The sequence below is a fragment of the Mustela nivalis genome (assembly GCF_964662115.1).
Source record: "Mustela nivalis genome assembly, chromosome: 7".
Classification (NCBI taxonomy): Eukaryota; Metazoa; Chordata; class Mammalia; order Carnivora; family Mustelidae; genus Mustela; species Mustela nivalis.
Genome location: NC_139026.1, coordinates 107,930,593 through 107,958,517, shown reverse-complemented (window position 1 = coordinate 107,958,517; position 27,925 = coordinate 107,930,593). Strand labels below are relative to the sequence as shown.

Below are 27,925 nucleotides of genomic sequence, written 5' to 3'. Positions count from 1 at the left end.
GTCTTTTCCTTTTTTCAAATTATTTTCTTATACTTGGCTCTTAGGAATGTGATTACCGGGTTAGAATTTAATAGCATTTTATGACATTTAATACTGTGCTTTTAAAAGGAATTATATCCATTTAATGACACTAGCTGCTATTTAAAATATCTCCCTTCTCTTAGTCTCATTCACAGTGTAGTGGATGCTCAAGAAAATACTTGTAACTAAGTAGAATGATGGGGGTTTTTGGAGAGGAGGAGGAATGTGTGAAGATGACTAGGAGCCTGAGGATATAAAGAGAAATAAAAAATGAGTTTGGGCCTATTTAATAGTAGGGAATTACATACATTAAGTTACTTGATATGATGTTTCTGCCTACATATGATCCTGGGTTTTGGGGTTTTTTTTTTAAAGATGTATTTATTTGAGTGAGAGAGCGCATGAGCAGGGGGAGGGACAGAGGGAGAGAGTGCAGGGAAGCAGACTCTCCCGCATAGCAGGGAACCTGATGTGATGTTCGATTCCTGGACCACAAGACCACAACCTGAGCTGAAACCAAGGGCTGGATGCTAAATTGACTTAGCCACCCAGGCACCCTCAAATGATCCTGTTTTGAGGCCAGTGGAAATGATTTATTAGGGAGCCTGCCTATCAAGTCAGTCCTGTCAGATGAATAGAACTGGAAATTATTTCAAAATTGTTTCAGTGCTATCAGTTTAAAAAAGAAAATGCATTGGCAGTGTTCATGATAATTAAATTTTGTTTACTTTCACTTATTTTTTTAAATGAATTACATAAAACCTTGTTATATTTGGCCATCAGACTTTGTTATTCTACTTCTGCATGAATTGGAGAAGCTGTTGAGAAAGAAGTAAAAATTGATTTGTGTAGAAGTCATCCCCAGGGAAGGAATTACAAGGGGATGAGAAGTAATATTTATTGGGTGTTAACCTTGTGTGAGGCACCAAGTTAGGCACTTTCATGTGTTACCTTATTTAATCCTCAAAACAACAAAATGGGGTTGGTTGGTATCCTCATGTTTCAGAAAACTGAAATTTGGAAAACTTGTGCCCCAGACCAACCATCTGTAAGTACAAGAGCCAGGCTTTGTGCTTAGGTTGCTTAACTCTAACGCAGATTATCTTTGTACTATACTCTACAGAAGAGTTCTAGGTACTCTACTGATAGAAATTGCCAAATATGGCAGCACTTTGCCCATTTCACAGATGAGGAATGTTTGCACCCAAATTACAGGAAATGATTGATAGATGCCTGTTTGTTAAAGACAGTGCTTGTCATAATGAGGGCACAGTGTGAAGATGATCTCTCAGCTCTGATTTGGCATTTTTGCACTATTTTTCAATGACTCTTAAATGTTTGTTGTGTACAGGTGGCAGTTTTCAAAGAACGGGAGCAAAAAGAGATTGAAGCCATGCATTCCCTCAGAGCAGCCAACCTAGCCAAGATGACAATGGTGGACCGTATAGAAGAAGTAAAATTTTGCATTTGCCGCAAGACAGCCAGTGGGTTTATGCTACAGTGTGAGCTCTGCAAAGACTGGTTCCATAACAGCTGTGTTCCCCTTCCTAAATCAGGTTCCCAGAAAAAAGGGTCTAGCTGGCAGGCTAAAGAAGTAAAATTCCTTTGCCCTCTTTGTATGCGGTCTCGAAGGCCGAGGTTAGAGACTATTCTTTCACTCCTGGTATCTCTTCAGAAGCTGCCTGTACGTTTGCCTGAAGGAGAGGCCCTGCAGTGTTTGACAGAACGAGCTATGAGTTGGCAAGATAGAGCACGGCAGGCCCTAGCCACAGATGAACTGTCCTCTGCCCTAGCCAAACTGTCTGTGTTGAGCCAGCGCATGGTGGAGCAGGCAGCTCGAGAAAAGACTGAAAAGATCATCAGTGCAGAACTCCAAAAAGCAGCTGCTAATCCAGACTTACAGGCAAGTTTAGGGTTTTCTTTCTTTTTTTTATTTCATGAGATTATGTGTATAAATTGTAAATCAAATATATTTTACCAGCTGACTAGTACGTTGCCAGCAGCTATGTTATCCATAGCATCTTTCTTGTATATGCCTATAGAATTTTCTTTGGGTATATACCTGGTCATTTTAGTGAACCATTAACCTGGAAATATCATTGAGACAGACTTTGGCATCATAACCAAATAATTTGATCTGTACTAACTGTTGAATTCTGTTGGTCTTACATTTAGGTGTTCTTAAGTGCACATTAATTACCCCTGTTTATTTAGTTTTTCCCTCTGTTCATGTTGGAATTGTTTGTTGTTTAGGGACACTTACCTAGTTTCCAGCAGTCTGCTTTTAACCGGGTGGTGAGCAGTGTATCTTCTTCCCCTCGACAAACAATGGACTATGATGATGAAGAAACAGATTCTGATGAAGATATCCGGGAGACATATGGCTATGACATGAAGGTAATTAATGGACAGGCATACCTGATCACTGGGCTTGTTAAAACTACTGAACACTAATGTTTGAAGCCTGAAAGTGGAAGAGAAAGCTAGTCTATTTATCCTGAGTCTGTGGTGATAGCATTTTTTAAAGGATGGAGTTTTTTAAAAAATCGGTGTTTATTTTCTTTACCTTGTAACTCCTTGTGGCCTAAAGGGACTAGAAAAATCATGCATTTAACATGGACGGGACTGGAAGAGATTACGCTGAGTGAAATAGGTCAAGCAGAGAGAGTCAATTATCATATGGTTTCACTTACTTGTGGAGCATAACAAATAGCATGGAGGACAAGGGGAGATGGAGAGGAGAAGGGAGTTGAGGGAAATTGGAAGGGGAGGTGAATCATGAGAGACTGTGGACTCTGAAAAACAGTCTGAGGGTTTTGAAGGGGCGGGGGGTGGGAAGTTGGGGGAACCAGGTGGTGGGTGTTGGAGAGGGCATGGATTGCATGGAGCACTGGGTGTGGTGCAAAAATAATGAATACTGTTACGCTGGAAAAAAAATTAAAAATAAAAATCATGCATTTAGATTACTGAAAGCTTTCATGGCTCATTTCAGTATTTTGTTTCCTTTGGGTAGCTTAAGTCTGTATAGTTATGTTTTAAGAATCCCATTCTAGCGGTGCTTTGAGTCTTGCTCTGATTTCTCATCTGGATGGTGCAAGATAGAATGTCCTATTCGGAGATGAGTTATACTTGGGCCCATGGTTCAAATTTGCAGTTACAGCTGCAGCTAGAACGAATTATTTACCCTCACTGTGATTGTTTTGATAATGACACTACACTGGTTTTGGCAAGTTTGTTTTGTGTTAGATCCTACTGGCCTTTTATTATTTTGTGTCAGGCCCAGGTGCTTTGTCTTTTACCTAGTAGTAATAACATCATTATCTAGGCAGAAACTCTGTCAGGTTGCAGTTAATCCATTGATCTGTTTTATATTAGTCTTTGTTGAACTGTTTAGAATTTGTGTCTCTAACCATTAATACCATCTGTCATAGTTGCTTGTAAGCTATCTGCTGTAAAATACTTTTCTCAAGATAAAAATGGATCTTGGGAATGTTTTAACGAGGGAATTTTTAGTTTTATGAATTAAAGACTTGAGCAAAGTTAAAACTTGAATTAGCCTGTTATGGTAAAGTTCTAAAGAAGCAGCTGGGCAGGAATGTAGCCCATGCCACATATAAGTTCGCTAATGCTAGAATTGCCCATTTACTATGCTTAGAGGCCTTATCTGGGTTGTTCTCTTTCTAGCACAGTAAGTATCAATCAGTGCTCTAGAATTGCTAAACGGGATGGACTTTAGAAGCATTTTAGAAACCTGTGGAAACAAAACATTACAAATATTACATGATTTTAGGGCTAGGGATCAAAACTATGGTTTGATATGGTTGTACAGAGTAATCTTTTTAATGAAAATTATATAGTGGTGTTAGCTTATGAGCTCTCCTTTGGGAGGAGGGGACTTTATAATATGAATTAGGAATTTAGTGTTAGCAATATATTTGATAGCTTAGAAAAATAGAAGAATGGTAGGTGCAAGACTTAGGGTAATTAATTCTTGACAAATCAGGAAACAACAAATTTTGGTGAGGATGTGGAGAAAGTGGGACCTTCTTACACTGTTGGTGGGAATTCAAGCTGGTGTAGCCACTCTGGAAAACAGTTTGGACCTTCCTCAAGAAGTTAAAAATAGAGCTGCCCTGTGACCCAGCAATAGCACCAGTAGATATTTACCCCAAAGGTACAAATGTAGTGACCCGAAGGGGCACCTGCACCCCAGTGTTGATAGCGGCAGTGTCCATGATAGCCGGATTGTGGAAAGAGCTGACATGTCCATTGACAGATGAATGGATAAAAAAGATGTGATATATATATGTATAAATGTATATGTATGTATGATATATAATACATATATCATCATATATAGGATATGTAATAATATATGTTATATAACATATCCATCAATAATATATATATCCATCAATAAATTATATATCTCTCTCTCTCTCTCTCGAGATGTCCATTGACAGAAGAATGGATAAAGAAGATGTGAGATAAATATATATATATCATTGTATATATCATACATATGATATATATATAAAATATTACATATATATTATATGTAATATATACAATAAAATATATATCATATACATCATTATTTTAATATATTTTATATATAAAATATATAAATATATAAATCATATATATATAAATAATATATATTCCATATAATGGGATATAGTGATATAGTGATATCCCATTATATGATCTATATCAGAAAGAGTGAATACTTAGCATTTATATCTGTGTGGATGGAACTGGAGGGTATTATGCTGAGCAAAATAAGTTAATCAGAGAAAGACAATTAGATAGTTTCACTCATATAAGTGGAATATAAGAAACAGCGTAGAGGATCATAAGGGAAGGGAGGGAAAACTGAATGAGAAGTCATCAGAGAGGGAGAAAAACCATGAGAGACTTTTTTTTTTTTGAGAAAGAGACAGTGAGAGAGAACATGAGTGAGGAGACGGTCAGAGAGAGAAGCAGACTTCCCGTGGAGCTGGGAGCCTGATGTGGGACTCGATCCCAGGACTCCAGGATCATGACCTGAGCCGAAGGCAGTCGTCTAACCAACTGAGCCACCCAGGCATCCCGAGACACTCTTAATTATAGGAAACAAACTGAGGGTTGCTGGAGGGGTTAGGTTAATTGAGTGATGGGCATTAAGGAGGGCATGTGATATGATGAGCACTTGATGTTACAGGCAACTGATGAATTATTAAATTCTGCATCTTATTTTTAAAGATTTTAAAGATTTTTTTTTTCCATTTTTATGAAGTTCCCTGATTATAACCATGAATTCATCTTTAAAATAGTTTGAATTTAGTATCTTGGCTTGAGAGAGAACCCTTAACGTTTAGGAAGAAGAGTAGAAAAATAAAATCAGTCATTTGATCCTAGTTATCATAGCATTTAATTTGTGCTTTATGTTGTTGGGTTACTTCATTTGCATGTAGTATCTTGTAATCACCACTGAATCAGGAAAATCATTACTTAGGAAAATATATGTTTAATGAAGGAAAGTCTGTCATGGATCTTTTGTATGTGTGGCTGGCATATCCTTTCACATACTCATATGATCATTTCCTTTTAGGGCATATTGATTTCCCTTTACTGAAACTGTCTGTCCATATCACAGTTTATATTTTGCAAATGCATTTAGTGCAGAATTGCGCATCAGAAAGGAGGATATGCAACAGTAGTAGCTCTTCTCTCCTGAGAAGTTCTTTCTTGCAACCTAGTAATTGCTTATTTTAAAAATGAGAAAGGTTGGGTTCCTGGGTGGCTCAGTTGTTAAGTGTCTGTCTTCGGCTCAGGTCATAATCTCAGAGTCCTGGGATCAAGCCCTGCGTTGGGCTCCCTGCTCAGCAGGGAATCTGCTTCTCCATCACCCACTCCCCCTGCTTGTGTTCCCTCTCTCCCTTTCTGTCAAATAAATAAAATCTTTTTTAAAAAATGAGAAAGGCGAATAAAACACTTAGATTCTTTTAGGTTTTCCTCTTCACCCTTTTTAATGCTTGGACTGCTTGAGCTTTGGTGAAATAGAGTCAGTTTTATTTGAGAGTTTAGTCCAGCATAATACCAAATAAGATAGAGTGACAGATCTGTATATAAAACACATTTCTCACCAAGAGTACATTCTACCTTTCTTCTATGTTTGCCATTAATGGGACTTAAACTATAATTTTCCTCCTTAGGGAGAGTAATTTGTTTAAGCTTGTTGTTTGTCAGTTCTTTTACTTTCAGCCTGTTTTTGTTTGTTTGTTTGTTTTTTAATGTGTCTCTTGAAGATAGTATATATAGTAGGGTCCTTTCTGAACTGCATCTGTATGCATTTGTGTAATACTGTTGAGTCTTGTTTTTTGTGTTTTATTTATTTATTTATTTATTTTTAAAGATTTTATTTATTTATTTGACAGAGAGAAATCACAAGTAGACGGAGAGGCAGGCAGAGAGAGAGAGGGAAGCAGGCTCCCTGCTGAGCAAAGAGCCCGATGCGGGACTCGATCCCAGGACCCTGAGATCATGACCTGAGCCGAAGGCAGCGGCTTAACCCACTGAGCCACCCAGGCGCCCCTGTGTTTTATTTTTTAAGTAATACTACAGTCTCTCTTAATTGTGGGTATTTAGTTCATTTTCATTTAATGTAGTTGTTGACATGGTTGTGTTTAAGTTGATCATTTTGCTGTTTATTTTTTATTAATTTTTTTTTCCTTTGTTGTACTTCTTTGGGTTACCTGAAAAAAAAAATGTAATGTTTGATTTCATTTCCTTTATTGACTTCTTGCCTTATAGCTCTTTTTGTTTATGTGTTTTCAGTGATTGCTTCAGTGATTTTGTCATGTCTTATATTTTTTTCTCTTTCCCTATGATCCTCTGCCTTATTTCTTTTTTTTTTTTTTAATTTTATTTATTTGACAGAGAGATCACAAGTAGTCAGAGAGGCAGGCAGAGAGAGAGAGAGAGAAGCAGGCTCCCTGCTGAGCAGAGAGCCTGATGCAGGGCTCAATCCCAGGACCCTGGGATCATGACCTGAGCCGAAGGCAGAGGCCTTAACCCACTGAGCCTACATGTGCCCCATATTTTAGGTTTTGTAAGCCACATATGGTCCCTAGTGGATATCCTTTTTTTCCCCCCAACTCTTTAAAGACATAGACTATTCTTACCTTTTTTTTTTTTTTTTTAAAGATTTTATTTATTTATTTGACAGAGAACACAAGTAGGCAGAGAGGCAGGCAGAGAGAGAGAGAAGCAGGCTCTGCACTGAGCAGAGAGCCCGATGCGGGGCTCGATCCCAGGGTCCTGGGATCATGACCTGGGCTGAAGGCAGAGGCTTTAACCCGCTGAGCCACCCAGGCGCCCCAGACTATTCTTACCTTATATGCCATACAAAAAATGAGCTGCCAGTTGGGTTGCAGTGTGCCAACCAGTTCTGCTCTCCACATTTGTTTTCTGCCTGCTGCCTGCCTTCTGCTAGAAGAGGACATTAGAAAATATTTAAAAGGCCTGAATAGTGAGAAGGGACGTGATCTTTCCCATGTTTTATTTTTCTCTATTCGTGTCATCATCTGAACTGCATGTTTTGTTTTTTTTTTCTTTTTTCCTTTTTCTTTTTGTTTTGCTCTGGCAATGGGAACTGGGTCCAATTTGTAGTTGTTTTTTCACATCTGTGAAACCAACTACATCACATTCCGTTAGAGCAGAATGAACTGGCCAACACTTCCTTCTTAGAGATCTGGCTCCCATCTCTGCAGGGCCTCTTCTCTGAGCTTGTAGGTTCTAATAACCCCACTTCTTCCCTTTGTTACTGCAAACTCTAGGGTTGACAACTTTTTCTTGGTGTTAGCTCGGTGCTAGCTCTGTGCTATTTTTGTCTTTTCAAGCCTTTAATATACATCTAACCAGTTCATTAAATTATCCTTGTTGAAAGGCCTGTGATTTCTGTCTTCCTGATTGCGCTCTACCATTAAAGCTCTACATGTGAGCTTCTGGAAACTAACTGCAGGGGAGAATCATCTGAGAACTAATTAAAGCTGTCAGAAGTACATAATTTGAATATTGCCAGTTAGGCTCTTCATTGTATTAAGAAAGAACAATCTAAGAGCAATTGATAAGCCTCTAGGCTTGAAAACCTTTGGAGAGGATTAAATGATTTGTATCTTTCAGATGTCACATCTAAACCTTTCTTCCCTTCCTAAGTCTGAAAAGTGTCAAGGTTCTCTAACTTGGGAGTATAGGAGGTTTTTTTTTAGTTGTAGACTGTAGAAGGTAGATTAGTTAGTAGTAATTTTCTTATAGGTTTATTATCTCTGGATTGTTTTTGAGGTTTACTGTTTCCATTTTGACCTAAAACTGTAGTCATTACTGACCCCCTCCACCATTCCCCCACATTGTGGGCATTTTCTGTCTTATTTAATACTGTGCATTTAATTTTAAAGTCATATTTAAAAATTTTTTTAATTTAATTTTTTAATATAAATTCAGTTATTTAACATATAATGTATTATTGGTTTCAGAGGTAGAGTTCAGTGATTCATCAGTCTTAAATAATACCCAGTGCTCATTACATCACGTGCCCTCCATCACCCACTTACCCATCCATTCTCCCCACTCAGGCTACCCTATTTGTTTCTTATAATTAAGAGTCTGTTGTGGTTTGTCTCCCTCTCTGATTTTGTCACGTCTTATTTTTTCTTCTCTTTCCCTATGCTCCTCTGCCTTGTTTCTTAAATTCCACATATGAGTGAAATTATGTGATAACTGTCTTTCTGTGATTGACTTATTTTGCTTAGCATAATACTCTTTGGTTCTGTCCATGTCATTGCAAATGACAAGATTTTTGATGGCTGGTAGTATTCCATTAAAGTCATATTTTTAGTATATTACAAGCTTGAAAGCCTGCAGCTAGGTCCTGCAGCTTGTCACAGGGTAAATGAAGTGGTTCTAATTCTGAATACCCCTCTTCGTTTCCTTTTTTTTTTTCCCTTTTTTTTCCTTCTTTGTTTCTTCTTCAGGACACAGCCAGTGTGAAGTCCTCCAGTAGTCTGGAGCCCAATCTGTTTTGTGATGAAGAAATTCCCATCAAGTCTGAAGAGGTGGTCACTCACATGTGGACAGCGCCTTCATTCTGTGCGGAACATGCTTATTCTTCAGCTTCTAAGAGTTGTTCTCAAGGTATTACCCTTTAAAACAGTGTAAAGAAGATATACCTGAGGGGTGCCTAGGTGGTTCAGTTGGTTAAGCGTCTGCCTTCAGCTCCGGTCATGATCCTGGGATCCTGGGATCGAGCCATGCATTAGGCTCCTTGCTCAGCAGGGAGCCTGCTTCTCCTCCTACCTGCTCTTATTCTCTCTTGCTATCTCTGTCCTCTCTCTCAAACAAATAAAATCTTAAAAAAAAAAAAAAGATATACCTGAAACCAGGGAGAGGAAACATTGTATTAAGGCTATGAATCCCTCTTTTTAAATTTTTTTTTTAATGTTATTTATTTTAGAAAGAGGGAGCAGGAGGGGCCAGAGGAAGAGGGAGAGAGAATTTCAAGCAGACCTCATACATAAAGTACACACAAAGACTTAGCTTTTCTTTTTTTTTTTTTTTAAGATTTTATTTATTTGACAGACAGAGATCACAAGTAGGGGGAGAGGCAGGCAAAGAGAGAAAGGGGGAAACAGGCTCCCCACTGAGCAGAGAGCCCAATGGTGGCTGGATCAGGGCAGAGCCTGACTCTGGGCGTGATCTCAGCAATCCTGAGATCATGACCTGAACCAAAATCAAGAGTTGGATGCTTAAGCAGCTGTGCCACTCAGGCGCTCCAGACTATGAATCCCTCTTAAATGTACATCCTGGCCATGAAATGCTTGTAAAACCTGAAAATGCGATTTTGATTAAGAAAAGCTAAGTCTCCGGGTGCTGGACGGCTCAGTGGGTTAAGCCTCTGCCTTCAGCTCAAGTCATGACCCCAGGGTCCTGGGATCCAGCCACCATTGGGCTCTCTGCTCAGTGGGGAGCCTGTTTCCCCCTCTCTCTCTTTGCCTGCCTCTCCCCCTACTTGTGATCTCTGTCTGTCAAATAAATAAAATCTTTAAAAAAAAAAAAAAAAGAAAGAAAAGCTAAGTCTTTGTGTGTACTTTATGTTACTAGGTGGTAACCTAAAAAAAGTTACATGGAATTATTGAATCCTAGTAAGAACCTTAGAGGCCTTCTAGTGCCATCTCTGTTTATATAAAATCTCTGATAGGCCTCTATTTGTTCATTACCACTTGTCGAGGAGCTTGTCGCTTTTTGAGAATATTCATTCTTGTTTTGGAAAGTGTGAAGTGTTAGGGAATTCCTCTTCCTTGGTAGATAATTGCCCTCAATGTCTACTTTGCTTTTCCCCATTGAAAATATATCACACTGCTTTAGGTCACATGTCTGAGAAGTAAAGGGTGTTTCTCTTTTCATAGTAAAATTTAGGATCTTACGGAGTGGCATATTACTGTTGGTTTATCAGGAGGATAGCAGCTTATTTTTATAGGGCACCTCATGTGCTTAATCTTTTGGTCCCCTCTAAAGTGGAGAAAAAATAAGAGATTCTTTCCCATTCTCCTTCCACTGTCAGTCACAGACTAAAGAATCAATAAGGAACCAATTTTTTTTAAAAGATTTTTATTTATTTATTTGACGGACAGAGATCACAGGTAGGCAGAGAGGCAGGCAAAGAGAGAGGGGGAAGCAGGCCCCCTGCTGAGCAGAGAGCCTGATTCGGGGCTCTATCCCAGGACCCTGGGACCATGACCCGAGTCGAAGGCAGAGGCTTCAAGCCACTGAGCCACCAGGTGCCCCCCAATTTTTTACTCTCAACTAATTTTTTAGAGTGGGCATTAGAATTCTGGATCTTTCTGTTTTGTATTTTTTTTGAAGATTTCATTTTCACTTTCATATGGATACAGTGAATTCAGATATCTAGAGTAAGTACTGGAGGAGGAGGGACTATTCTCTTAAATACTTACTTTCGAAACATGACATATTTTTTCCATGGTTTTCATTTTTTGTTTTGTCTTATTTTGTCTTATTGGAAAGGTTCTAGCACCCCAAGGAAACAACCTCGGAAGAGCCCTTTGGTGCCCCGAAGTTTGGAACCTCCAGTATTAGAGTTGTCACCTGGAGCTAAAGCCCAGCTAGAAGAACTTATGATGGTTGGAGATCTCCTAGAAGTATCTCTGGATGAGACTCAACACATTTGGCGGATTTTGCAGGCCACACACCCACCCTCTGAAGACAGATTCCTGCATATCATGGAGGCAAGGAGTTAAAGCTTACTTAAACAGTGGTTTTAAAATTTTTTAGAATGCCTTGGTTCTTTGGAGGTGCCACATATGCCAGAATGGGGATGGCTGAGTGGGTAGTACTATGGCTGTCCTCCTTTCCTATTAAGCCAAATGTAATTCTGCTTTATGGTCTAATTGCGATTTTATGTAATATTTTGGGGGGGAACCAAACACCATTTCCACTAAAAAGAATGGAGGATACTGAAAACTCTTAGTTTTTCTCCTAAGGAAGGAACAACATCCTTAGCCCATACTCCCACTGTTGAAAGGCCCAAAAAAGAAGGTGGAAGAAGAAAATTCAGGTGGAAAAAAAAAGGCAAGGGGAGGGCTCAATAGGGGAGGCACAAGGGAACAAGAGGGGAGGGTTAAACAGCAGATTGGAGTGGGAAAGAAAGTCTGCATTCATATATTAATACTTAAAGAGCAGTTTGCAGTTTATATAGTGTTTTTATATCCATGATCTCATTCTATCCTCAGTATAAATAATCCTGAATGGATGAGAGAAAAGGATAGACCTATTTCTACATATTAATAAAGGGTCAGAGATGTGGAAACTTGCCTAGGCCACACATTTATTAAAAACAGACCTGGATTCCAACTGGGCATTTCACTTCGAGTATTCTTTTCATTATTCTTTTCCATTACTTACTTTGATGCAGTGGAATGATACGGTGTCACCAACAGTTGATACAGATAAACTTGGCAGATGATAGTTAGCTTTTGGTTTGGAATTCAGATTAAAGGTAGCCTGATTTAGATTGTTTTCCAAAATACAAAGGGTTTCCTTCACATCCATTATCTCATCTGATCCTCTTTATTTTACACATAAGCAAACAGACTATTGAGAAGGTAAATACGTAGTTTGAGATGTGGTAGACTTAAGACATTTATAATGCAGTGTTCTGCATTCTGTAGTTTCTTAGGTTCTCATCAAAGATTTTTCAGTCTCAAATATGTCACAAAATGAATTCTCAGGTGGTATTTAATTACAAGCGTACATGTTTCACTATTTATTTTTCTACCTCCTCCTCTTCTGAAAGTGTGCTAGACACACTTTCACTATTAAAAATTTTTAATGCTGGGGCACCTGGGTGGCTCAGTCAGTTAAGCATCCTGACTCTTGTTTTCAGCTCAGGTTGTGATCGAAGGGTTGTGGGATCCAGCACTGCACTGGGCTTTGTGCTCAGCAGGGAGTCTGTGTGGGGTTCTTTCCCTCTGCCCCTCCCCCATTCTCATGCACTCCCTCTCTCTCTCCCCTCCTCAAATAAATATAGAATCCTTAAAAATTTTTTTAAATTTTAATGTGTATTACATCGGCAGATAGTAGAAATTGGAATATTAGAAAATTGAAAAATACGGGTTTTTTTTGCTTTGTCACATCAACATCTCTAGCCCTTGCCAGAGTCACTATATGTAGTGAGATCATGGATACAGTTTTTTGTCTTGCCAACAATTTTAATAACTTCTTAGCCATTGGGAATTATGAGTTAATGAACTGTCGTAGTGCTAAGTGAAGACCAAGAAAATTATTACATTTAATACTTTTAGCTTTATATATATGTTTTATCTCAATTAGAGGTGCTACACATATACTGATATAGGCTAACAATGATCTTTTTTCCCTATTAAGCTAAAGTCACATGTTTTCTACAGGCTTTTCTTTATTTTCTGTTTTTATTGAATATTACATTTTTTTTTTTTAAGATTTCATTTATTTCTTTGACACAGAGAGAGAGATCACACAAGTAGGCAGAGAGGCAGGCAGAGAGAGAGAGGGAAACAGGCTCCCTGCCGAGCAGAGAGCCCAATGCGGGACTTGATCCCAGGACCCTGAGATCATGACCTGAGCCAAAGGCAGCAGCTTAACCCACTGAGCCACCCAGGCACCCCTATTACATTTGTTTTCTTAAAATGTCTTTTAAATATCTTTATAACATTTTTTTTTAAAGATTTTATTTATTTATTTGACAGAGAGAGAGAGATCACAAGTAGGCAGAGAGGCAGGCAGAGAGAGAGAGAGAGGGAAGCAGGCTCCCTGCTGAGCAGAAAGCCCAATGCGGGGCTCTATCCCAGGACCCTGAGATCATGACCTGAGCCGAAGGCAGCCGCTTTAGCCTGCTGAGCCACCCAGGCGCCCCTCTTTATAACATATATTGTGTTCTAATGTACCCAACATAAAATCTTCCATTTTCATCCATTTTAAGTATATGGTTCACTTGTCACTAATGGCATTTACGGTGTTACACTATTGCCATTGTGCATTTCCAGAACTTTTGAATTATCCCAAACAGAACCCCCACACCCATTAAGCAGCAAGTCCCATTTCTCCTTCCTTTAGCCCTTGGTAACCTCTCTTGTCTTTCTGTCTCTGTGAAGTTGTCTATTCAAGGTACCTCCTACAAGAGAATAAAACTTTTTTAAATGTCTTGCTTTAAAATTCTTTCTAATTTGATATTGTTGAAGGATGACAGCATGGAAGAGAAACCATTAAAAATAAAAGGAAAAGACTCTTCAGAGAAGAAACGGAAACGGAAGTTAGAAAAAGTAGAACAACTATTTGGAGAAGGAAAACAGAAGTCCAAGGAGTTAAAGAAAATGGATAAACCTAAAAAGAAGAAATTAAAACTAAGTGCAGAAAAATCAAAGGAGCTGAATAAACTGGCCAAGAAATTGGCAAAGGAAGAAGAGAGAAAGAAAAAGAAGGAGAAGGCTGCTGCAGCCAAAGTTGACCTTGTGAAAGAGACTACTGAGAAGAAGAGAGAGAAAAAGGTGCTGGACATCCCCTCAAAGTACGACTGGTCTGGAGCAGAGGAGTCTGATGACGAAAATGCCGTGTGTGCCGCGCAGAACTGCCAGCGGCCCTGCAAGGACAAGGTGAGCTCTAACTGTATCCACCCCCCTGGGGGAGAGGCCAAGGAGCAGTAGTCGCGAGACAGAAGCCTGATGTCATGAGAACCTGGTTTTGATTCCAGGATTTGGGCTTCCAGCAGAATATGTTTTCTACAGTTTCTATAAACTGTTTTTCATTATGAGGCTCTTAGGTCAGTGTGCTTAATGGAAGAAATGTTGTGCTTTAAAAATCATGTACCTGGTGAACATAAGAAGACCAGAGCAGAGAGAAGCTATGTGATAACCCTGGGTAGCCGTGCATTTCATGTGTGGTTGGCATAGCGGGGTTCAGTGTAGTCCTTGAGTCCTTTTGCCTTCCCTGTAGGGTGACTCAGAGAACTAAATACCTTGTCAGTTAGTTAGTCACGGTGGCCTCAAAACATTCTGAGCCAGTGTTTTAAAAGCTCTGGCAAATTGTGTTAAAATTTTTGTTCTAAAGTCCTAAAACTAAGGGGTTAAAGCTTCACTTTTGGTCTGTCTTACACACACTCAGGCCTATCTGCATTCTTCTAAAATGGAATGAGATTTTTTCCAGACACCTTGCAAAAAATAATTAAGACCTTTGAAGATACTATTTTAAAAGTTTTGGCCCTAAATTTTAAGTATAGTTATTACATGATGGCTGTTCTTTTAGGTAATACTGATGTTAAGAATTTTTGAGAAAGATGGATAGATTTTGTGAAAAATCCCAGTTCATTGAATGACTGGAGACATCTGTTATGGTTCCCATCCAGATTAGTAATTCATAGTTTTAATTTTATTTTGCTCATTATACCACTTGATATTTAAAATTTTATTACCTCCTCAATTTGAATATATGAACAGAATAAATATAACTGCATCAGTACTCCCTTATTTCCCTCCTCAAATACGTGTTAGAGCTTGAAGAGGTCACCTTGTTCAGGGTCTTCATTTTACAAATGATGAAACCAGGACTCAGTGAAGATAAATAATGTGACCAAAGTCACAGTGCTAAGTAGTACAAAGCCAAAAGTAGAACCGAGGTTTCCCTCCTGAGACCAGGTTTTCTTCATCCCCATCCTACCGATAATTAAGATATAAGTACAAAAACATTCCAAAACTAAATGACACTTAGACTTAAATTATACTTACTGTTTTCCACTTATTTTTGGAAAATGAATATATTTTGGTAAGAAACATATCCCCATAGTCTAACCTTCCAGGGACAATACCTATACATACTTTAGTGTGTTTTCTTCTAGTCCTTTTTCCATATAGTTTATTTTATATCATGTCATACTGTCTCTCACTTTTGTATCTTTATTGATTTCATAAATATGTTTCTATTTTATAAACATTTTTAAAGTATTTTAGTAGCTACATTATAGGTGTGTTTGTATTTTTCTTTCATTTTAAATTTATTCTCATCTGAATTTGTTCAGTAAAGAGGCTGATGAAAGGCTGTTTCTCTTTGGGTACTGAAGTATTGGCAGCTTAGTGTTGGCAGAACCTTATCCCTTTGTTTCTTTTCTAACTGATTTTGTGGTAGTATTAGACTGGCAGCAAGAAGTGGTGTTTCTTTTTCAAGTTTTCCTGTCATCCTTCCTACAATGTTTATATCCATCACGAACCTTTTGCTCTCTCTTTTTTCACCTTTTCACTTAGTAATCTTTTCCCTCTCCTCTGCTCAGCATTTTAAATATCGCTCAGGTCATCTGTTATCTTCCTGTAGCATATAAACACTACAGGAAGTTTTTTTCCCTCATCTGCTATGAAATTGTTAACACATGCCCTGCATATTCTCAGGGTTATGAGAATAAGAGGAGATAATCTCTATGAAAGTACTTGCTAACAAAATGCAGTGTTAAAATGTGATGGTTATTTTTAAATGAGCCTTAAGATTTGCTCCTAACATTAAAGGTATCTTTTAAAACCTACAAAGTTTTCTTAATAGAACAAAAGGAGACTTAGCTGAACATGCAGATAAAATGTCTGTTTCAAACTGTTCAAGCACATGCAAAAGTGAGGAAGGTATATCTGAACCTGTCATCATCCTACATAAAAGAAACTTAGTAAATGTTGTATTTCTGTAATGTGTTTAATTTTAAACAAATTATTTCAGATTGTAAACATTTTGCCTCTTGTTGCTGTTTTTGCAGTATTTATGGTTCTCTAGGTTTGTTCTCAGCACTAGTTTTACTAAATAAAAGGTGTATTTCTTTAACTGCTTTGTAAAAGAATCTTACAACTTTCTCAATGTGAAGTATAGTATTTCTCTAAGAAAACATGCATGACACATATCTTCAGAACTAAATGATAAGAAAAGAATGTTTTGAGAGAAGTCTGTGCTCCTTAAATGTCATGCAGCAAAAATAACTTCTTGAGTTTATTCATATTTAGGTAAATGTACATTTACCATTTTTCTAACCAGTAATAATATTCCTTTTCCCCAAAAACGTGCAGACTGAGAAGACTTTGAAGGGCTACCTGAATATATGTAGGCTCAATTTCAGGATGTTTTAGAAAGAGAAAAGAAAAACGTTTTCAGAATAATACTGTAAAGGGCTTTAGAAAAAACTGTCTCTTCCATCATTGTCAAATTAACCTCAAGGTGAAATTAATTAAAAAAAATGAGTATTTTCAAAAAATTAGTTTTAAGGTTCAGAATCTTTTTCTCCCTGAGGTCTGCCCCTTTCATTCATTCTTAACTGTTACCAAGAGTAAAACAAGTTAACTTGAAGGAGCAAACTCTTTCAAGCTAATATTTAGGTAACTTTTCTTCTGTATAGAGTAAATACTTAATCATCTTATTTAGGAAAATAGACTTTTTTCCTTTTTTTTTTTTTTAGACCAAACTCTTCCTGTGGGCCTTTTCCATACCCATTACCACTTCCGTAAGAAGTTTGGGATGGTAAATAGAGATTAAGTTTATAAGCCTGTGTCTCTCACATTTATTGTTATTTTCATTTTAAAAGATTTTCATGGTGATGCCTCAGCTATAGTGTTTGTGTTACTAGTTCATATCTCTTTTTAAAAGCACAGATAATCAAAGGTTGGATTACCCTGAGTGTGTGTGCAATACACACACACACACACACACACACACACAAATTATGGTGACGTGGAAATAGGCTAACCAATTGTTCCAATTTGCCTGGATTTTCTTAATTTTAGCAGTGAAATTCCTGTGTCTTGGGAAATATCAATCTTGGGCTGGCTAGGAAGCTTGGTCCCTTAATGTTGAGAGCACCAAAAAAATAAACACAAGGATTCTGAACATTGTTATATTGTACTTTGAATAAATTGTTTTAGTTTTTTGTATCTGGTTTTCGCAAGGAATCTTGGGTGAAGTAGAGTTGAATGCCAAAATAATAAAAGCTCAGTAAGGGGAACTAAGCTAAGAATATCACTACCTCTCCAGGCTTTCTTTTTTCCCCAGTGCAGTAGTATGCTCTGCAAAGTGAACAAGATATTTTTAAGGGTAAATTCCAAACCATATAGCAAAACATGCCAAATTAACATTATTTCTTGTATTTACCATATTTCTTTTTTTAAATTTCCCCAAATCGAGCTGCTAGCCTGTTTGTACTATACTTCTAAATCTCTTGTCCTTTGAGATGTGAACAACTTATAGCTTTGAAGTTTTTTAATTATTATTTTTGTGATTTGATAAGTAGCTCTTTTGAAAATAATGAAAGGGGAAGTGACTGTTAGAACTTAATATGCAGTCAGCCACATTCTGTGTTCTTGTGTCTTCAGGCACTATATACTCTGTTGCCCCTGTGTCAGAAATCATTCCACTGACATTCCAGACTTCAGTTTGCTTTATGATCCAGTGGGCCTTTTCAAACAAAAATAGCACTGGATTTGGTTGTTAGTATGTGAATGTGATTAAAAATAATAATAAGGGGCGCCTGGGTGGCTCAGTGGGTTAAGCCGCTGCCTTCAGCTCAGGTCATGATCTCAGGGTCCTGGGATCGAGTCCCGCATCGGGCTCTCTGCTCGGCAGGGAGCCTGCTTCCCTCTCTCTCTCTCTCTCTCTGGCTGCCTCTCCATCTACTTGTGATTTCTCTCTGTCAAATTAATATATAAAATCTTTAAAAAATAATAATAATAAGATACTTGTAAGGGAAGAACTGGGTTTTTTTTCCCCTGCTCGATTATTGAAGTGAACTGTTACGTAATCCATAGGCTGGGGTAGAATCTGTGTACTGGTGAATATCTCAAGAAAAGTTTATACTTTTTTGGAATGGTGGGAGAGCTAGGCTTAGGAATGGATCGCTAGCCAAAATCACAAAAGAGAACATGTCTTCCTTACTTGCGAGAGGTTGGCAGATTTAATTTGAGGAAACCTGGAACCCAGTGAGTGTAGTGAAGAATTAGATTTTAAGAAACATGGAACTGCTTTTCTTGGCAGCAGATAACTGATAAATTAGGAAATTTCTTATTCTGTGGATTAGCATGACTGAGGACTGGACTGGAGTAAGAGGGTTGGAGGTAGGAGTAGAGTTGTCTCTTGGTTCAGGGTGGCATCATAAAGAGGGCAATACGTGAAATTTGGGCAGCTCAGAGAAACAGACCATCTTCCCAGTTCTCTTTACCAGCTCAAAGAGCCAAAGCACTTACCATCAGATTGGCATTTTGTAAATCTTCATAGCTGTACTACCTGTAGTTTTAGTTTGTTGCCCAGAAGTCGTTTATCTCCCCTTTCTGTCTTTCACGTACTAGTTTGCTGCAATAGGAACATTTTGATCAATTTTCTTTACTACACAGACTTCAGAAGCTAAATATTACATAAACAACTTCAGAACAAAAAAAAGGATTTGTTTTAGGACAAGTTGTTAAATGGCTGTGAATTTACTAGCAAACAGTATCACAGAGTGCCAGGGACGATCAGATTTAGGGTATATAATTACCTAGAATCTGATGGAAAATGTAGTCTTCTGGCTTGTACCCCTAAGATATTCTGAGGCTGTAGGTTTGGGATGGGTCTCAGCCACACTTCTAACAAACACAATAGGTAATTCTATGCAAGTGCTCTACACATTTTGAGAAACAGTGCTGTAGGCAGTTATCCAAGGTGCAAAATGCTTTTTGTGTAAGATAAGGTAATGAGCCATGAAATCGTGATCTTAAAAAATGCCTCCAGTGTCCTAGGCAGTGAACTAGCTGTTTTGCCATATACTATTTCATTTCTTCCTCTAAGTAATTCTGTAAACAAGATGTTATCTCCATTTTGCAGATGAAGAAATTGAGCCTTAATGAGATTAAATTATTAGCCTCAACCCATATACATATCAGAACTCAAAACTTGTGACTGAATTCAGTAGTCTTCATTTGGCACAACACCATCTCTTAAGATCTGGAACTCTAGAATAAGAACAGTAGAAGCAGAAAGATTATTTTGACCAATGATTTTTCCCATGCTAAATCATAGTCATAAAACCACTAATATGAATATCATCATTTTGATAATTCTTACCTAATTTTGGAAACTATGCCCTTTCCCTGACACTTATTTACGTAGCCAAAACCTCCTTCTCTTCTTTCTCATAAGCTGCACTGAGGTACCTATTATACCCGTTCATGCCTCTTTGTTCTGAAAACTGGCAGAGCCCAGTGTTGTAAGTGGCTTTGTAAGTTGCCAGTGAGATGATCCACTTCATACTGAGGAGTAGCTCTTTTAATCTTAAATGTACTCATCTGCTGTGACATCAGCTATAAAAACTACCAACAATCACCCTCCAAATACAAAAGCCCCAGATCACTTTCTTGTTATCTCTAGGCCCAAGGCTTAAAGTCACCAAACTACAGTCGTTGTCTAGCCTCACAATATTCTCTGGAGGGTCAAAGTTTGCTTAGTGTCCACTACTGACCTATCAGTTATACAGACTCTAATTTGAAACCCCAGAGTAATCTATTGACCTGTGACTTTGACTGTTTTAATTGGATAATTTGTAAGATTTGACCTCTGATATTTGCTAACTTTTTATAGGGAGTTGTATTTGTAACGGAAGAAGAGAAGAATAAAAAATATTAGTTTTAAAAGTGGCCTATGTGACTGCTTTTCTAAAAAGGTATTTAATGCTCTTAGTACTTTGGCTTATCTCTTTGAAATAAAGCTAATACACAGGATTGCCTTCACATTGTTGTATTCTTCCTTTCTTGATCAATAATTGCATTGTCTTAGAGCCTAGAAATTGTTAATAGCTAAAACTACTTGGCTGCTCTATTAGAAGTTTCTTTTTTGTCAAGTTTTTCTCAAATATGTTTTTACCTCAAAAGGAGCCCCGGGTAATTATGAGGTAATGGAGTACCTAAGAGGCCCAATTTTGTGGACATACTATGGTAAAATAGAATTTGGGGGTATTAACTTCCCAATTCCTGTCTTTAAAAAGTAGCCCCATAAGAAGTCATTGTCTGTCTCTGGACGTCCCAATTATTTGCTATCATTTAAGCCAAGAAAGCTCTTTGTTTTTTGTTTGTTGTTGATATAATTTTTTTTCCCGCTGAGGCTTAATGTTTATGTAACCTAAACATTCCCCAATCTTGTCTCCTACAGGTAGACTGGGTACAATGTGATGGTGGCTGTGATGAGTGGTTTCATCAAGTTTGTGTGGGTGTATCTCCAGAAATGGCTGAAAATGAAGATTACATCTGTATAAACTGTGCAAAGAAGCAAGGGCCAGATAGCCCAGGTCAAGCACCACCTCCTTCCTACATAATGAGCTACAAACTACCAATGGAGGATCTTAAGGAGACCAGTTAGCAGTTGCTGGGTTAGTCTGGGACATGGGGAGAAATGGACCACGTTGAGACCTTAGTCATCAAGTAGAGTGGTTTAGATCCACTCAGAATGTTGCTTCCAAAGACGAATGGCCTTCAGAGAAAGTCCTCTGAGCTGACTTCCTCTTTGCATGGTCTGTGTGATCTACATTCTCTTCAACACATCTATGCAGAGGGTGTCTTTGGTACAGCAGCCAATATTTCAATTTGTCTCCTCTGAGTATGGTTTGTTACTTTACAGCCAGACATGTGATTGAACTCTAGAATTCTGGTTGGCATTAATATACTGGGATGCTATCAGGGCGTGTAGGATGTGGCTCATGGCCAGTTGGTATTAGTTAGTGGAGTACAACCTAGCAGCAGCACCATCTGGAGGTGCCGATGACTTGGCTCTCCTTAGGACAGTTGGAGAGGAGTGAGAGTACCACTCCCCTTCTGCTGTTACCTGGCATATAATGCCCTACAGATACAACGATGGGAGCAACAGGGCCAGAGTTAACTCCTGTTAATCATGGGGTAGTAGCCAGAGTCTAGATCCAAGCTACTTGTGTGTTCATACCAAGAAGAAAACCCTAAGTGAGAGGCAGATCCCCTTATCTTCCCAAGGAGAGGAGTATGTCTTCTAGTTCAGAAATCTGACTAGATTGGATTCTGGAAAGAAGAGCTTTTCTCATTTCAAGTCAAGGAGCCCTTTTTTGGCTTTGAGAAGTCTTGCTGTCTTGGGTCTGCATTTTAGAGACGAGCAGGTACATGGATCCAGGCTCCTGCTAAAGAAGAGAAGAGAAGACAAGTCAGAATGTTAGGAGACACAGTGATGCATGCTTTTCGGGGAAACCTTCATTCACAAGTACCAGATACCACCAGGCTTCAGGCATGGCCATGAGCAAGACCAGCAAATAACAGCTTTTTGCCTTGCAGCCCTGACCCCAATGTCTGCTATTTCCAACACTGGCGATTTCTGATTGTGGCCCACAGCAGATGCTGTTGAATAACACCATGGCTTCATCAGAGAATGTGGGGTTGTAGCACCTCTGGGTGATAAAGTTGTTTTAGTAAATCCATTTTTAAAAAAAGAAAAAAGGACTTGTTTTTACTTTTTTCTAAATGTCTCTGACTACTGACTGTTCTATAAATAGATTATTTTTTCCTTTTTTAATACACATATATGAATATATAAATATATATATTTACTGTTACCAGCAGCATATGACAGAGTTTCAGCATCAAAAATCCATTTGGGGGCTTGCTTTCTCTTTTTTGCTTTTCAATAAAGAAATCCCATTCCTTCCTTGTAGTACAAGGAGTTAGCACTTCCTTATCCGTCCTAACCTGACCAGATTTTCCATGTTGTTTTGTTCAAATAGATTACATTTCCTTTGTGTGTTAGAACTTGTCCCTATCTGTTGGGAAACTTGGTCCTACTATTTCTGTGGTGGCTGTTTTGTTTTGTTTTTGTATGTGAATGTTTGAAACTATGGTGCTGTGTCCTCTTTCCTCCTGTTGTGTTCTCTATTCTTGTTAAGGTGTTAGGTAAGCTGTATGGAAATGTTTATTAGAAGGGGACTCATCTTTTTTTAAAGGACAAAAAAAAAAAAAAAAAAAGAAAGAAAGAAAGAAAGAAAGAAAAAAGAAAAACCCTAAAAGAAGTGTTTGGTCTTCACTATCCTGTGTCCCAAATCTGTGGTTTGACTTAATTCATTGATTTTCTTTTTAAAAGGGAGGAGCAAGGTGGGCCTAGAGAACAGCTTTTCCCTTTTGGCCCCAATCTCTTTTAAAGAAATGTCTTCTAGTAACTAGAAGTGAAATGTACTGTCCAGTTACAGTTTGAGTGGGTATGAGATTTAACTCAAAAGGCATCTTACTACAAAAAAGCAAAAGCTTTCCTGTAAAACCCAGTTTCTGTAAATGCATTCTCTGTGGTTCATACTACCTAATTTTTAGTCATTCTTCCCTTAATCTTATATAACATTTTTAGTATTTTGACCTATTAAGAGGTTCATAAATGTCACTGTGCATGATCTCCTCGTGTGTATATGATTTAAGATTTCAGTGGATATTGCAAAGTAACTCTTAACCAATTTCATAAGTTTTCATTTTTCCAATCTGTGTGAAGATATTACTTAGTTAAAAATTTCATCTGGTTATAAAAGAAAGCACAATATTGTTTGCCTTTTCATCCTCTCTGTAAAGATCTTCAAATACTTGTGAGTAAAAATATTGGAGTTTTAAGTGATGGCTGCCTGGGTAGACTACATTTAAAAATATTTAATTTTTCTTCCTAGTCACCTGTTAGCTTTACTCAGCCATCAGTGGAGGGGCATGAAGATGCTGAGAAAGATGGCTAAGGTGCTCTGCTTCTGGAGTATGGTGGATGGATATAGGTGGCTGTTTAGGGAATAATTTATGTCCTTAATATGGTATTCACCTGCTGGAGATGTGAGAGAGATGCCAGGCAGTCTTCCCCCATGAGTAGCTCCCTGTTTACCTTCTGGTATTTTGAAACTTAAATCTATCATTTAGTTGATACTGTGAGCGTTTCTGTATTTATTTGAAAGTCAGAGGATTTGGTCTGACTCTTGACCATAGATTTAGACCAAGGCTGAGAAGAACAGATGAGAGAAATTAATTTTAAAAAATTTAAAAAGGGATAGAGAGGGAGGGAGGAAGAAAAATGAACATACACAAGTCTGTAATTTTAATGAACTAAGACTCATCTATTTAAAGTCATGCTGATGTCCTGATGTAATATAAAACATTGTTTTCCATTAGAGGAAATTACTTACTTTCAACTTACTCCATTCTTCAGTGTTGTAACATTTTATATTAAAACTTGATTTAAAATGTTCCTTTACCCTTCTCTCCAAAGTTGCAAATTTTCACCATTGGTATTTTAACTTATATGTTAATTCTATCAAATGTATTTCTTACTGCCTTCATTATAGCTATGTTTGGGAAGGTTAGAGAAAGAAAAATGAAAAAAATGCTATGTAAGTCTTTAACATTCTCAAAAGGGGTAGGTCATTGGAGCTATGCAAATCCCCAAGTTTACAACTGTAACATTAGTAGTTTGCTTTCTTGTTGGCAGAAGAGGGGACATTTTCTTCCCACAAATGTTTTTTTACTTAAACTGATAGTTACTTCAACAAAGCCATGTTGAGATTTAGATGCTAAGGCTCCCTTCCTGAGTTGCTGCAAACCACCTTTGCACTGCATGATTCAAATTTGTGCCTCAATAAAATTACAAATTACTGTATATCATACTTTGAATAATTGAGAAGATGAGCATTAATTCTGTGAATGCCTACCATGTACTTATTTAATAATCAGAATCTTAGCAAAGGCTAGCAGGCCTGTAAGATTAGAATAATTTTACCTCTGCTTCACTTCTGTTCTTCTCTGCTTTTGTCTTTGGTGTCCAAAAAACTGTCAGTTTCTTTGCTTTTCTTAATTTTAAGATTCTGGATACAGTTTCAGTACACATAAAAGAAACTCCCTGCTTGTCAATATTTTAATTCTGTAGTACATTTGTGAGACTATCAGCCAGTACTTAAAATGGGAAGATGAAAGGATAAATTGAGAAACCCCTTCTTTCAAACGATGGGACTATCTGCTTTTTAAAGGAGAAAGTGACAATTTGGAGTGGGATTTAAAAATTGTAAATTGTGAAAGAATTAAGCTGTTAAAGTCCCACATAAACCAGGTTCAATAAAGGTTTACATATGGAACTAGCTTCGTACGCGTGTAGAAAGTTGCTTTTGCAGTAGGTCTGTTAAGCTAAATTTTTAAAAGCAGGCAACTGATTTGTCTTTTACCTTTTGAACCCCACCCCCCTTTTAAAAATTAAATCATATCATTACTTCTTTGGATATGAATGTGCCAAGTGATACTCAAAACATGAGAAGGAAAGAATGGGATGTGAATATGTTTTGGAATTGCAGTCTTCTCTTGGCCTGGATCATATCCAGTCACCACTATGCAATGAATAATGTGCACTGGGAAAGGAGATGCTGGGTTCAGATGGAGCCTGCTTATTCTTACTTTTGCAATACTCCAAGATGTCTGAACAGGAATGTCTTCTGTAAACCTCAAGACCCTCTACTGATTATTCTCTTACGTATTTATTTACCTGTTAGTGACACACTTAAATACAGACTCTAATTTACCAGGGTTTTTGGTGGTGCCTTATGAAAAGTATAACTTGATTTCTTGTTTTTTGAGCATGTTTTCCATTTCTTTTGTTTTCTGAAAGAATATTAGATACGGTTATTTGCATTACATCTGAAAAAATAAAAGAAGTTTTGTGTGTGTGCTCAGGTTCCCCCCTACTCTGTCATTTACATTGGTGGCAACTCTAAATGGTAACCAAGTAAAGGTCAATTTTGGTCATGAGTATTGATCCCTGGGGAAAACTGGCAAGTATATGAGAGCCACTTTCAACCTGTGCCAAAGCAGTTTCTAATATTGCAATTGCTCTCTATAAAATAAAATACTGGCCTCAAATAATTTGATCAGTGGTGTGTTTAACCTATTCCTGAGAACAGTGTTTTCAGAAAGTGTGAAGTGGAAGAAGTGATTCCAGAAGATTTCAGCTCTCCTCTGTTTTCAGCAAGAATCCAGCGATGACCAATGGACATTTCCCAGCCTGTGATTCTTGAGCAGTTTGTTCCTTGCAGCAAACCAGTAATAGAGGGAAAATGAGGAAGTACTATATTTTGGTCTCCTAATACTCTAAGCTAGTTCAAACTGCAGCTGACTTTAAAGATTGCATTTTTTACTCATTGCTGACGATACCAGGTCATACAGGCATTGCTGAAAATGTTTCTGCTTTCAGTGAAGTTGGCCTCAAATATGAAGTATGTGACTGTGTATATGTGTGTATTGGTGAGGAAAATTGGTGGGAAGGAGGGGGGGAAATCTGGTTATCTCTTAAATTGAAAAATATTTTTCTTATCAACAAAAGAAGACCCCTGAAATTCTATACAGTGACACATTTTGTTTAAGAATTAATGTGGGATCTTCCCGGTGTAGCAAATATTTCATGGGACCTTAGCATTGTGGTTGATATGAGTAAGTTGAAGAGACTGAATCTTGGCCATTAGCCATTAATTGGGAAGTCAGCAGTTGATACAAGGAGAGAAAAGAGAAATAGAAAAAAAACTATATTATATGAATAAATTTAGAATGATTTTGGAATTTCTTATTTTTACCTATTTATTCTTTGAAATATATTTCTGCACTACTTTTAGTAGGAAGAAAGATTTAATTCACATTTCCATGTAGTAAAGTTCCATGAAATTTCTTTACCAAAGATTTTTCCTAACCTTGTCTTTGGAGCTAGGTTGAATATCTTATTAATGAGAAAGAAGGCACCACAGGAAGTCTAGAAAATGGCTTAATGGATCCAGCTCGTAAACCTTGGAACCCTGGTGGGTTTCCCAGAATATGAAGTCAGAATTGTTTGTAGTTTACAAAAACAAATGAACAAAAACTTCAAAAAGATGAGGACTTTAGGATTACATAAAGTAAAGAACAAAGATTTAGGAGTCAAATAAATAATGGGTTTTAGCTCTGTATATGACCTTATATTAGCTTTTTAAAAAAGATTTTGAGAGAGAGTGAGAAAGCATGAGAGAGGGGAGGGTCAGAGGGAGAAGCAGACTCCCTGCTGAGCAGGGAGCCTGATGCAGGACCTAAACTTGGGACTTCAGGGTCATGACCCGAGCCAAAGGCAGTGGGCCAACCAACTGAGCCACCTAGGCGCCCTTATATTAGTTTTTTTGAGACTGGGTTTTCTACCATGTGCGGGCTAGTTTGTGTGGATAGAAAGACATTTAAGTTACAGCTCCTCCCCTTAGAGTGAAACAGAAGATGATTTTTAAGGATGTTTCCTACTAAAACTTAAAGAATTTCAAGAGGCAGTTGGACTTTGGACATGTCCAAATCTCTATTTATTGATAAATCTATTCAGTACTTCTAATGAGGGAATATACAGACTACAATGAGTATTCTTTTAGAAAATGTAAATATTACATACTTAGTCACTTACATATTAGAGCTTACCCATAGTCTTCACTTGAGTCTGAATTTTGCAGAGCTTATCAGGCACTTTTATGTAAGTACCAAGACTGGCACCTCGCTGTTCTATCCAGTGCCCAACTCTGTGGAGGGAAGGTGAGAGTATCAGATACGTTTAGACGGACCTAAGTGTACCACTCCTCCTCCTGAATTGGTATTTGGTCTTAGTATTTTTCCACCACTCAAAGCAAAGGCCTCTTCCCTCTCCCTACTAGGCTGCACTGTGCTGAAACCAGTAGGTCACTCACTGGTCTTTAGTCTTGGTACACTACTTTAGTCTTTCTGGCCTAACCCTGCCATCCTCTTGAGTTGGGGGCTAAGCTTTGTTGAGACACAAGATTGTTGTCACTAATACTCTTTGGAACCCAGAACAACCGTTCAAGCACACCTCGTCTTGATCAGGGCTCAGTGCTTCTATTTATTTTGTCATAGACACATCAGAGTTCCAGTTGGAACATTAAGGCTGGGTTAACACCCTTGGTTTCTCCTCTTTGTAATTCATTACTGCCATCTAAAACTGGTGTCTGGAGGGGGAGGGTGCTGGGGTGGTTCAGTTGGTTACGTGTCTGACTCTCGATCTCAGCTCAAGTATTGATCTCGGGGTTTTAAGTTCAAGCCCCATGTTGGGTGTGGAGCCCACTTACAATAAAAGAAAACAAAGGAAGAAAGGAAGAAGGAAAGAATAAATGATAGAAGCCTATCCAGTCATCAGTCCTCTCTCCTTGTATTCAATTGCTGTTACCTACTATCCCCAATTCGTGTTCCCATTGTGGCCCTTTCTTACAATTTCCTGCTTTACAGAGGGACACCTGGCTGGCTCAGTTGGTAGAGCATGTGGCTCTCTTGGGTTTGTGAGTTCAAGGGTGCAGAGATTTTATATATAT

At 38.0% G+C, this 27,925-nt stretch overlaps 1 protein-coding gene and 1 long non-coding RNA gene across 10 annotated transcripts in view; one reads left to right on the top strand and one right to left on the bottom strand.

Moving 5' to 3' along the window:
* Positions 1–22,046, top strand: part of KDM5A (lysine demethylase 5A) — a 94,891-nt gene extending 72,845 nt beyond the window's left edge. For 7 of the 9 annotated variants that reach the window (XM_082738013.1, XM_082738012.1, XM_082738015.1 and 4 more), the window contains 6 exons: positions 1,373–1,924; positions 2,275–2,418; positions 9,036–9,195; positions 11,083–11,303; positions 13,794–14,204; positions 20,743–22,046. In XM_082738013.1, coding sequence (XP_082594139.1) covers positions 1,373–1,924; positions 2,275–2,418; positions 9,036–9,195; positions 11,083–11,303; positions 13,794–14,204; positions 20,743–20,949 — 1,695 coding nt within the window. In that variant the 3' untranslated portion in view covers positions 20,950–22,046. Of the gene's footprint in view, positions 1–1,372; positions 1,925–2,274; positions 2,419–9,035; positions 9,196–11,082; positions 11,304–13,793; positions 14,205–20,175; positions 20,258–20,742 lie in introns of all 9 variants that reach the window. The other 2 variants (XM_082738017.1, XM_082738016.1) reach the window with 1 other exon arrangement.
* Positions 21,557–27,925, bottom strand: LOC309868336. The gene is made up of 4 exons (XR_014313640.1): positions 27,290–27,925; positions 27,027–27,124; positions 25,130–25,208; positions 21,557–21,733 (listed from the first exon to the last, which is right to left on the bottom strand). It is a non-coding gene; the product is annotated as an uncharacterized lncRNA (long non-coding RNA).